The sequence below is a fragment of the Excalfactoria chinensis genome, chromosome 9 (genome assembly GCF_039878825.1).
Source record: "Excalfactoria chinensis isolate bCotChi1 chromosome 9, bCotChi1.hap2, whole genome shotgun sequence".
NCBI classification, from domain to species: domain Eukaryota; kingdom Metazoa; phylum Chordata; class Aves; order Galliformes; family Phasianidae; genus Excalfactoria; species Excalfactoria chinensis.
The window spans coordinates 8932945-8944099 of record NC_092833.1 but is presented as its reverse complement, the minus strand read 5'-3'; the positions used below and the strand labels follow the sequence as shown (position 1 = coordinate 8944099).

The following is an 11155-nucleotide window of genomic DNA, read 5'->3' as shown; positions in this document are numbered from 1 at the left end:
TGTGGCTGCGTGCCTGCCCCGCACAGCGGCGGAGCGGCCCCGCCGTTGTAACTGCGCCGCTGCCGCTGGGCGGGGCGGTCCCCGCGGGCCACGAGAGAGTCCGCCTCGGGCGCCGGCGGGACAAAGCGGCGGCGGAGGGTCGAATTGGGGCCGGGCCGGGCGGCCGCGCACCGCCCCTTTAAGGCGGGCGCCGAGCGCTCACCTTGCCTCCTCCTCCTCCCGCCCCGCCGTTTAGGTACCGGCCCCGGGCCGCTCCGCGCGCTGATTGGGCGGCCGCCGGGCCCGGTCACGTGGGAGGGGGGGGGGCGCGCTCCCCCCAGCCTCCAGGCCGCCATTTTGGCTGGAAAGTTTGGAATTCCCGAGCGCCGAGAGCGGGAGGCGGCGGCGCGCCCAGCCCTGACCGGCCGCCACCAGCCGCCCCGCGCCCGGCACGCCGCTGTTCCCGACCCGTCCCGCTCCTCGCGGCGGGAGCCCCGAGCGGAGCCGCCGGGAGGGTCGCTCGGCGGGGCGGTGGGTCAGGCGGGGCGGTCCCCCCGCGCCCGGCCGGCAGGGGGTGCGCGCCGCCGCCCCGCGCCGGGTCGGGCTCAAAGTTTACGCGGCGGAGCGGCCATGCCCGTCAGGAAGCAAGGTGAGCGCCGCGGTCCCGGCCGCGGACAAAGGAGCCGCCGCGCCGACAGGGCGGTCCCGAGCGCGGGGGTGGTCGCGGTCACTCTCCCACCTGTGCCGCGCTCAGCGAGTCTCGTGTTCGCCCTTAGATACCCAGCGCGCCCTGCGCCTCCTGCAGGAGTACCGCTCCAAACTGAGCCAGGCGGAGGACCGGCAGCTGCGGAACTCCATCGAGCGGGTCATCGGCATCTTCCAGAGCAACCTCTTCCAGGCGCTGATCGGTAAGCGCTGCCCCTCCGATCGGGGCGGGTTCTTGTGCCTTGCCGCCTGCGGTGCCGGTGAGGGGAGGCGGTTGTTGTGTTGTCGAGCCCTCGTGGCGCTCAGCGCTGTGTGTGCGTGTAGCCCGATGACACGCGTGCTGTTGCAATCGGCTGTTTTCTGTCGCTTACTTTGTATGAGTTTTGTATGAGTTTTCTGCCCGGCCCGCACAGCCTGGAAGTGACAGGCGGTGCGATGTGTCTGTGCTGGGCTGTGCCGTGCGGCCGGGTTTTCCATGTCTGTTTCCGTGGGATTGAACAACTCATAAGGAATACGTTTGAGTTGTGAGTCCACGTGGAAGCGCCTAATGAGTGAGTTGAGGTGTTTTACTCTTAGAACTCGGGCAAATCTCCCTGCTGCAAGTTGTGTATTTCAAGAGCAGAATTAAAGTGAATGGAAGGAAACTTCTCATGCTGCTGGTGGCTACGCTGACTTTTTCTCTTCGGTTGTGAAGCGCAGCGAGATCCTCACTAATGCCCAGCTTCAGAGCGCTTTTGGTGCTTTTTCTCTGCAGCTGTTAGTGTAAATATTGCTGAAATGGTTCTGCGAAGCCTTGAATTTCCTGCACATCTCTTAGAAAACAAACAGAGCAAAATAAACAAGCGGGGTATGAACACAGCTTGCAGAATCCAGACCTGACTTTGCAGCTTCTACAGGGAGGCAGGGAGCTGTGGTTTCTTCCTGATTGGTTGTCATTGCATGTGTGACAGCTTGGAGTTTCATGTCCTTCCCTTGTAACAAAGTAACTTGCATGTAAACTGTGTTGTTAAAGTTTACTTGCAGGAGCTCTGTGCATTTCTTTTCAGTCCTCAGCTGATGCTAAGAAGCTCCATGATGAGGATCTGCGCACCCCTGTGTGATGTGTGTGAACAGGCTTTGTTCTTTGCTGAATGAAATCATTGAAGTTTTGTATCGGAAGCTTAATACTGTGGTTGTGCTTCTTATTTTCACCTGGGAAATCTTGCTGTTAGTTATTAATTGAATGAGATACAAGTCAGTGGCACAGAAATGGCCTTTGGCATTGTAACCTGCAAGACACACATTATTCTAAAATCTGTAACCAGAGCCAGGTAGTCTCTGTAACTTAGCTCTTGGCAGTAGCATTCTTCAATTGGGGTTGCCACGTGCCTGCTGGAGGGCTTCATGCCCTGTTTTCTGACCTGTCAGAAGTTCTGTTGTAGCCGTGGGGTCTTTGATTCTGTCCGGTTCAGTTGATCTCGGCATGCACAAATAGGCGTTGTGCTATTTGAGAGCGTTTCAGATTTATTTTGCATTTAGTGGTTAACTGTGTGATTGCGTGTTAAGGAACGTGCTTTAGTGCTCCAAGCTGTTTCTCTGAAATGTGATAGCAGAGAGTGACTTCCCAGCAATTGATGCCGTAACTTCAGTATTCTTCCTTTAACCTGCTCCATGGAAATGAGTTGGAGAAGTACTTGCTCATGGCAGGCTGCTCCTGGCAACACCTTTATACACTGTGACTACTGCTTGGTGCCCCCTGGGAGGGGGTCAGCTCCCTGCAGGGAGTAGGGGGCTGCCAGAACAAGGTGCTGAGTGAGAGATGGCTGCGTTGGCTGGGAAGCCCTTGAGCACTGACTGTCCTCCTCCTGCCTGTCCTCTTGCAGTGGAGGTTTGTGAACAGGCTGGGCAAAGCTGTGCTGCAGGTTGGGCTTACCTTGAATACTGCACTTGTAATCATCTCGTAGCTGATTTTTCAGGTGTGACTTTTATAGGAGTTGTGCTGTGTCTCCGACTTAAGCATCCACAGCTGCACTGACAGAAGCTTCCTTCCAAGCTCAACTATCAATTTATTTTTCATGTAGGTGCTTCTTCTAGAAAGTGTGCCGCTTCTAGTTCCGGCTGCTTTTAACAGCAGAAAAGAAGCAGAACAAACCCCTCAATGAACACAAATGAAATCTTTCCCCTCACGCACTTTCCTTTAATTCTTTCAACAGATTTTAGTTCAGCAATCTTGCAAACTCGACCCGCTTCTTAAATACAACAGTCTGCTTTAAAATGACTTGAATTAGGGCAGTGACAACTCGGTGTGAACAATGTTAGAGAATTGGCATTATCACATCAGTGTTATTTCGGTAAGTGAAATAACTGCAGTAATTTTAAGTCAGTAACAATATCAGAAACCAAATGCCAGTGACCTTCCTTCAAACAGTCTGAAAAAGCCCGTCTTTGATTTTCTGTGTTCTGTAATGTGGTGTTCCCATTTTACTTGCTTCAGCCAGCCAAGTATAATGATGGCTGGTGCTTTAATTAAATGGATAGTAGCAGCCTTTAATTAAAGTCAGCTTGAGGAATACTGTTGGTTTTTAAGTAAAACTCCTATTTTACTGCCTGAAGGTCGAGCACTGCCTTTTCTACCTGTTGATTTCATTCTTGTTAAAAAAAAAAACTGGTATTGATATCCTGATAGTTGATGCAGTGAACTAGGTTATTAACTGGCCACAGTAAGACATGCACAGAAGGAGGGATGGCATATAATTGTATTTCATTTAGGTGCAGAATTTGGTATTTATTTTACAGTAATCAGTGAATACTTTTGCAGATAAGTCTTCAGGGTTATTTAGCATTATTTTTGCAACTATGCATCTGGAGGCTTCTTTTTTTCCCTAATGATGAAGTTGACTGGGGGAAGCTGGATGTGGTGAATACCATTCCTGTGAGCCACCTTATTTATTTAACTTGGAGCCTTTCCGTGTGAAGGTGTGTGATGTAATTATGTGCTGACTATTCCTAATGCTGAATATCTAGTGTGGGAAATCTTGCAGATAAAACGGAGTGGCTTCTGTAGCCTTCACTGAACCAAGAACCTATCATCCCAGTGAATGTGAAGGTGTTCTTAACCATAGCCTGGATTGATGAATGCTATGAAATAGAGTGTTGTAAATACCGTTAATGTTTTTACACACCAGAGGAATAAGTTTCGTCTCTGGAATGTGATGACAGCTGATGGTTGCAGTAAGGTAAATGCATCATTCAGATTTATCTGATTGGGACTGAAACTTCTAGGAATTTAAAGCAGCCATAGCTCTGTCCACATTGCCTTTATAGACCAGTTAAGGGAACAGTCCTATTTTAGGCTGATGTAGGCTCACTGCTTCTCAAAGTTGGGGCCATCTGGTGTGGTCTGACCATGGGTGGTCCCACACTGAGTTGTCTGTGACTTTGGGGATCCTGTTCTTGCTCTTTTAGCTCCCTTTCAATTATTTATCTGGTGTGGAAATACTTTATTTACTAGCTAAATTCAAGTCTGGTGCAATTAAAGCTGAAGCTTTTCTTCATAACTGAAACCAAAAGTACTTGCACTTGGGGAAACTTCAGTATCAGCTTTTATTTCAGTGATATGGTTAGTTAATAGAACACAGGTTGTGATGACACAGTCAACTTCTCAAACCTGTGCATGCCCGAGAGAGTTTTAGTGCTGGGTTTGTGTAAGGCTGCTTGTGAGCTGCTTCCTGATTGAATGCAGCTGAGGCACTGCACACGCTGGTTCAGGCTTAGCTGAAGAATATCTTCATTGCAGATCTGGGAATACTTGAGAGTAACTCAGGGATCCGTTTAGATAGTGAATAGTGCTTTTTCATTAGATGGAAGTTGAGGGAAAATTAAGTTATCACTTGTATTGGATAATGCTGAAATCATAGACGCTAAATAGGGTATTTTTAGATCGGAATCTTAACCTGGCTGCATTTTTGTGATTCTTTATTTTCCCTCTCCTCTGGGCTGGTTCTATCTTTGCTCCTATTTGAGACTGAAACATGCATGGATGAAATTCTTATGACTTGTGGGTGTTTATCTGCTGTCCAGAGCAGCCTCTTGAGGATGCGCCGTGGTTACTTAGTGCAGTCCCCTTCCTGAAAGTTCAGGACAAGGTGCTTGGTTTCAGCCTGACTGGACATAGGGTTATGTCTTCAAGGGTAGTTAAGAACTTGATTATCTGGATATGGATTAAGAGAGTATAAAATGAAGTTTGCTTTGTGTCCTGAAGTCTGGAGCAATGAACTCAGCTGTTACTGTGCTTTTTCTGTGTAGTTTGTAGTTGCCTAAGAACCCATTTTTTGGAAGAACTTCATGCTGTCCTTTTGAAGGAATGCAGTGATGAGGAAAACAGACTTTTCATTGCTCCTCCTCTTTAGAGAACTGCCTATCATTTTTGTATGTATGCAATACAGCTTGAGAGTGTGGAAAGCTTTGGGAGTGTTGTGTAAGTGTGTGCTGCCTGTATTCCTTCTGATGTTTCGGTGCTTACTGTTGTGCATGTATTTGTGATAGTGCAATGGGATTAGGAGCTGCTTTTGGCAGCCCAAAATAGCACGTAGGACTAGTGTAAGTTGAGCAGTTATGGGTGTGCAGAGAGTATTGTGGCAAAAGATTATCCCTGTGGTTATCCCAACTGTGTATTTAGTTCTGAATCGCTGCACTGTAGAATCTGTCAGTCACAGTATTCCTCTGTTTGCTGTGCTACCATTAAAAGGGGTTATTGACCAGTGAACTCTGTCAGTAAATTGGGTGTCTCTTCTGGAGGCTGGGGAGAAAGCTGGACTTTAGAATTCCTGCTGTGGTTTCCAGGTTCTGGACGAGTTTCTTCTGTCTGGCACTGTGGTTGGAATGCCTTGTGCCTGCTGACATGGGGGCTTGTCCTGGGTGTCCCATTGCCTGTGTACTGGGGGATGGCACTTGCTTTGCAGGTGGAATGAATCATCCAAGAAGCTCAAAATCTGATAGCTGCTGAGTTGTCTCCCTGCACAGATGGTTTCCTGAATCATAACTAGGCTGAATTTGGAGGGATTTTAAGATACTGTAGAGGGCTGACGGTACAATAACCTCCTTAACTCTGTTTGCACTCTAAGCTAAGGGAAGCTGTAGGGTTTTTTGGTGAAACTTCTAAAGGGATCTTGTCATGTGCAAGTATCTTCCCAACCATGTCCTCAAAATAACTCAGTTGCTTTGGTTTGAGATTAAAAAGAAAGTTGATCTAGGAGAAAGATACAGTGAGGAAGACTTGTGGACAACTGTAAAAGTATTGCAAATTTAAATCCCGTGTTCAGAACCTTGTTGAAGTTGGTTGCAGGGAATGTACAGGTGGAGGGAGATGCTGGTGTGTGTGGTGCTACCACTGTCAGTTACCTTCGAGTCTATGAGCTATTGTTAGTAAAAGAGGAAAAAGCAGAGCTGTGCACCTGTGTGAAATCTCAGTTCAGATGTCTGAGTGAACATATCCCCTATATCCCTCAATTGTTATTTTCCTCCCCAGAGTTCATTCCTTTGGAGGAAATCCTGGTCAGTTCTGTATTGGCACTAATTAGGGCCAGTCGTACAATTAAAAGCTACTAATAGCTCTTCCTGTGTTAAGTTCCTATTACCTGACAGTGGTAAATACATCCTTTTAAGAAAAAAGGCACAGCTGTATTAGTTGCTAATAGTTTGGAACTGCAGTTAAGTTATTTGGAGAGAATGGGTAACTGGGAGTTCATTTCGGGCTTTTTTTCTGTCTTGGGTTGATGAGTAAGTAAGTACACATGCGGTAATGTTAAATAGAAAAAGTGTGTGGACAGCTGGGGTGGTTATGCCAACTTTTAGCTGCTTGGTGACTATTTTAAATCTGTGAAGTTTTTCCTACCGTAGTTTTGAATATAATCCCTGTGGGATTCTGAAGGAAACTGGAAAGAGACCATCTGAAGGTATGCTGAAGGAGCAATTGGAGAGCAAAGGGGAAAATGTGAACAAACAGTTTGGAAAATGTAAGTGGACAGGCTGGTGAGGAGTTGGACGTGGCTCACTGCAAACATCAGCCAGAGGAATAAGAGCGGAGAGCTGGATCTGAGGTTGGATGAGAGCAAATTAGGCTTCGATTTTGCTATGGAAGCAGAAAATAATACCTTCTGGAGATGGAGAGCTAGAAGTTAAGTGTGTGCAGAAGGGTTAAAGCTTTGGGCACAGCCACCGAAACAAGCAGAAGGGTTGAGGAGGAGGAGTTGGCTGCTGCAGCTCAAAGCCTGTAGAACTGAACGTGTGTGGTGGGAAAGCTGCACTACAACTTGTATTTTTCAAGATATGGTGATGGTGCATAGTAATAGTCAGCATGTGTTTAAAAAACAAACAAACAAACTCTAGAAAGGTCTTTACAGGGATTACCATGAGACTGGTTTTCACTTTTCATTGTATAAATATGAATGTATCTCCTGGGGCGCTGGGGATGAAGGATGAATATGCAGAGGACACTCACCTGACTCTGGTTATTGGTTTGGCAAATGAATGTGAAGTTTCTGTTCACGTTTTTATTTTCTTGTCAATTATTAATAATTCATTTTTTGGGTCTCACATTTGGGTTTACTTAGCTTGGGACATCAGGTGAAGTAGGATGCAGGATTGTGGCTCCCTTAGAATTAGCAGGAACTGCCTTACACCTGAGGAATGAAAGTCTGTAGCATTGGTGGTATCTTTTGCCTGATCTAACGGTAATCATAACTCCACTCACATTTTGTCTGTCCAATATGTAGGGCTGCTAAGAACTTGGCAGATGCCGTACGTCTCAAATTGCTCTGAACTGAAATAACATGTTGACCTTTGTTTTCCTTTCTGCTAGTTTGAAGTCTTAAGTTTTAGGTGCTTCAGCTGCTTTAGCAGGAAGCCCTAAGTAAGAGAAATACCTTTATTTTTTTTTCCCCACTAGGGAGTGGGATAGAGACCTTTGTAATCTATAATGGGATGACACGTCTTCCTGGAGAACCTATCTAGGTGGTAGATCTATTAGCAGACTTGTTAGTCTATGAAGTAGGTATTTGGAAAAATCAGACATTTGTGTCTGCTGTACTTGGATGAATAAAGCTCTGGTACGAAGCAGGCCAACAGGAGATGACAGAAGAAATGTTCACTTAGATGGATCTTCAGGTGAAATAAAGTGAGATACAAGTAAGTCAATTTGTGAAAGAATTCATAAGCTCCTTGATCACTTGCAAGCCTGAGGGACCATGGTATTAAAATGCTATGTGCTGTGAAGTCTGTATGCTGTTGCTTTCTTTGGCCAAAATGATTTGTTCTCTGTTTGAATGTCTGCTAGGAAGGAAATACTTCCTTGATGTCAGTGCAGAGTTAAATATGTAGCTGAAACATACAAGTGCTTAAAAACAGGTTTCAAGGTTCTCACCCTTTTATGCTACTTTGATGAGACCTAGATTGAGGAGCTCATTAAATGCCCATTTTAAACCGTGAAGACTTGATTTCTGTGTATTATGAGCTCATGGGAATGCTGAGTGTTAATGCTAGGCTGTAGGGTATTGCTGGTCATGTTCTAAATTTTAATGACTCGTGTTTTGATAGTTGAAATAATAGTCTCTCACTGACTAGGTAAACAGAAAAAGAAGTAGGAAACCAAACATGAGAGAAAATTATCAGTTATTACTTGGATGGGAGGTTCAATAACTTACAATTCATGCATGGTTTTCTGTTACTTGAAATGGTTATGAGTGACCTTGAAGGTTGGTGAGCATTGAGATGACAATCTTCAGGTGATCATTTGCTTAATCAGATGAATTAATTTGATTAACCAGATCAATAAAGATCAGTTGCAGAAAGGTAAGTGAGACTGGGCAGCTAAAGAGCTTCTGAAAATCAGTGCAAATAAATCTGAAGTGATGCACAGCAGAGCAAACAAACCAAACTTACTGCTAGAAGCTGTGAGTTAACCATCACCCACCTGGAACTGATATGGCAACACAAAGAGCTCCATGAAAATGTCAGCTCAGGATTCTCCAGCAGTCAAAATCAAGTCAAATCCTAGGAATGTTTAGGAAAGCAATTGAAGATAGGCTAATACTGATTATTATGCCTACTGTTAAAATCCAGGTTGTGCCCAGATCTCTCACACAATGCAGTGCTTTGGTCTCTTCCTGTTTTTTTGTGGCCTTCAGAAGGATGGAATAGAAATAGAACAAGTTGGAGAAGTAACAACTTGGTGACAAGAGGTAGGAGGTGGCTCCTGCAGAGAGAATGACAGAGAATGCAAGTTAGGACACTGTAGCCTAAAAAAGATGATCGGGGGATGAATATGAGGTCTGTAAAACGGAGGGACATGTAGGAAGGTAATTAAGGATGTATTGTAACTAACTGGCATTAGGCAAGAGCTAAGTGGGCTCAGGTGAGTCGGATGCTCAGTCTGCTGTCTGCTTCAGGGGGTGCTTTCAGTGCAGAAACTAAAGGAAAGGGAAGCTGGATGTCTTTGTAGAAGGGATGTCCACTGAGAGTTACTAAATATACAGAGCCCTTCAGTAGCTCAAAAAGTCTGTGAATGCTTTGAACCCAGGGGTGTGTTTGAGGAATATGAACGTGTTTGATGAATTCGTATACTTTTCTAGATACATCTATCAAAAATGAACAGAAAATGGAACAGAAGACAAATACGTACTCGTTAAATAAACTGTAATTTGTGCACAATGGTGATAAGTATATTGAAATTGAATCTTCAAATGAGCATATAATTAATATAGCAAATACAGATGTTGTTAACTTGCGTGTACTGTAATAAGCTTACAGCTCTGGGTAGTGTGTGGCATAAGGGCAAGAGCTGGCTGCTTTACCTGCATGGTGTCCAGTATAGTTTGTTGTAGTCCCATGTGTCAGTGTTTTAGTCCACAAAATGTTAAGCTTGTGTGGAATTTCCTGGTGTTTAGTTAAGGGAAACCACCTATAACCCACAAATGGCTGAAATGCTTAGAGGGGGAAAATGCAAAGACTAAAAACAGTGAGTTACTGTGATCGTTAAATGACTTTCTAATTTTAAAAAAGGAAAAGTGCACCAAAAATAGCTCAATGTGTTTTTGGAAGTAGTAAATGCCTGTTTTGGCTCTCTCCTTGGTACCATAACATTAAAGGTTCACTATTAGGATTTTAAAATAAAACCTGAAGAACAACAATAAATGAAGGACTCCGGCGACTCGTTTCATACCTGTCAGAAAGCCAAAAACATTGTATTGGTTCTTGTATTTCTGCCTGTAACGCAGTCGGTGAAGCTTGGAAACAAAACTGACTTTAAGCTGTGCAGTCACTACTAAAATTGTGAATTTTAGCACTTATTTTGTGTTATGACATTTCTCTGAAAGCAGAGGCCAGCCTCTTCTTGGGGAGAGTCTGCAGCTTCTGTGGGTACAGAGAGTGTCTGTGGTTTGCAAATATCTACTCTGCAGAATGTCCCAGAACTCATGGTTATGAAATCAGCGCATTGCCAGTGCAGGGGGCTGGTGAGCTTTTGGGTGTCTTTATCTTTAAATGGAAAGTTTCAAAGGCTGTTGCTGGCTTGTTTTTGCATATGCTGTCTGTGGTTTTCGTGTGTATGTTTTAATGCTGAGATACTATAATATTGTCAGATTGTTTCTCATCCTTGCTGTAGTGGGTGCTGGCCATTGTAGAACTTTGTCTGCAGGGGTGTTGCTGCATTTGTATATGCATGCTACTTAATGTGAGTTGAAGGAGGTATGAGGTATGCTATTGATTTTCTTGCATTTTGGCTGTTAGGTCAGTTCAGAGTAATTTCTACCTGCTTTCAAAAGGGAAGGGTGAACAGTTAATCCTTTTTTTTGAGAGCTTTATGAAAGCACACTTATCCCAAAAGCTTACGTTACAGCCCAGTATTCCATTATGGGCCCAGAAACGAAGCTGTGAAGGTGAGCTGCCTGTTGCAGGAACTTGGCAATTGAAGTCTCAGGAGTGGGTGCTGACATCAGGCATACCATAGTTAAGCCATATATAACACTTGATTATGGTAATACTTAATTTCAAGATGTTTAGGCACTATACCAATCTAATTATGGTTTGGTATGTCAGTTCAGCATCCAACGAGTTCATCACTCGTTGTCTCTTTGGTTCTTCTGAAACCATGCTGTTGCTTAGAAGTGTTGCTCAGGTTTACTGAATGTTTTCCTTCTAGTTACAACTTGTGCTCAATTCTATTGGTCTGCAATCTCTGACTTGAGTTTTTATTTTTGCTGTAATTTAGTTTTAGTCTTGATTGATTTATAATCACTCTTGGAAGTAATATGGGAGGAAAGGGATAAGGCATGATAAGACCTGAAAAAAAACCATGTTTAGCTGGAAGGGGAAACCTAATCATAGATGTAAGTTATAAAAAAGAAGTATTCTGCTAGCTTCTGTCTACAAGAACAAGGAAAACAGCAGAACTTTTCATGTTCAAAATGTGTCTTCAGATTAATGTGACTTCATTGGC

General features: G+C 44.5%; 1 protein-coding gene across 13 annotated transcripts in view; it reads left to right on the top strand.

The window, feature by feature from the left end:
• Positions 1-319: 319 nt before the first annotated feature.
• The window catches only part of DLG1 (discs large MAGUK scaffold protein 1), a 126740-nt gene continuing 115904 nt past the window's right edge, over positions 320-11155 (top strand). For 10 of the 13 annotated variants that reach the window (XM_072344041.1, XM_072344040.1, XM_072344045.1 and 7 more), the window contains exons 1-2: positions 492-628; positions 756-887. In XM_072344041.1, the coding sequence (XP_072200142.1) occupies positions 610-628; positions 756-887 (151 nt within the window). In that variant the 5' untranslated portion in view covers positions 492-609. Of the gene's footprint in view, positions 629-755; positions 888-11155 lie in introns of all 13 variants that reach the window. The other 3 variants (XM_072344023.1, XM_072344020.1, XM_072344028.1) reach the window with 2 other exon arrangements.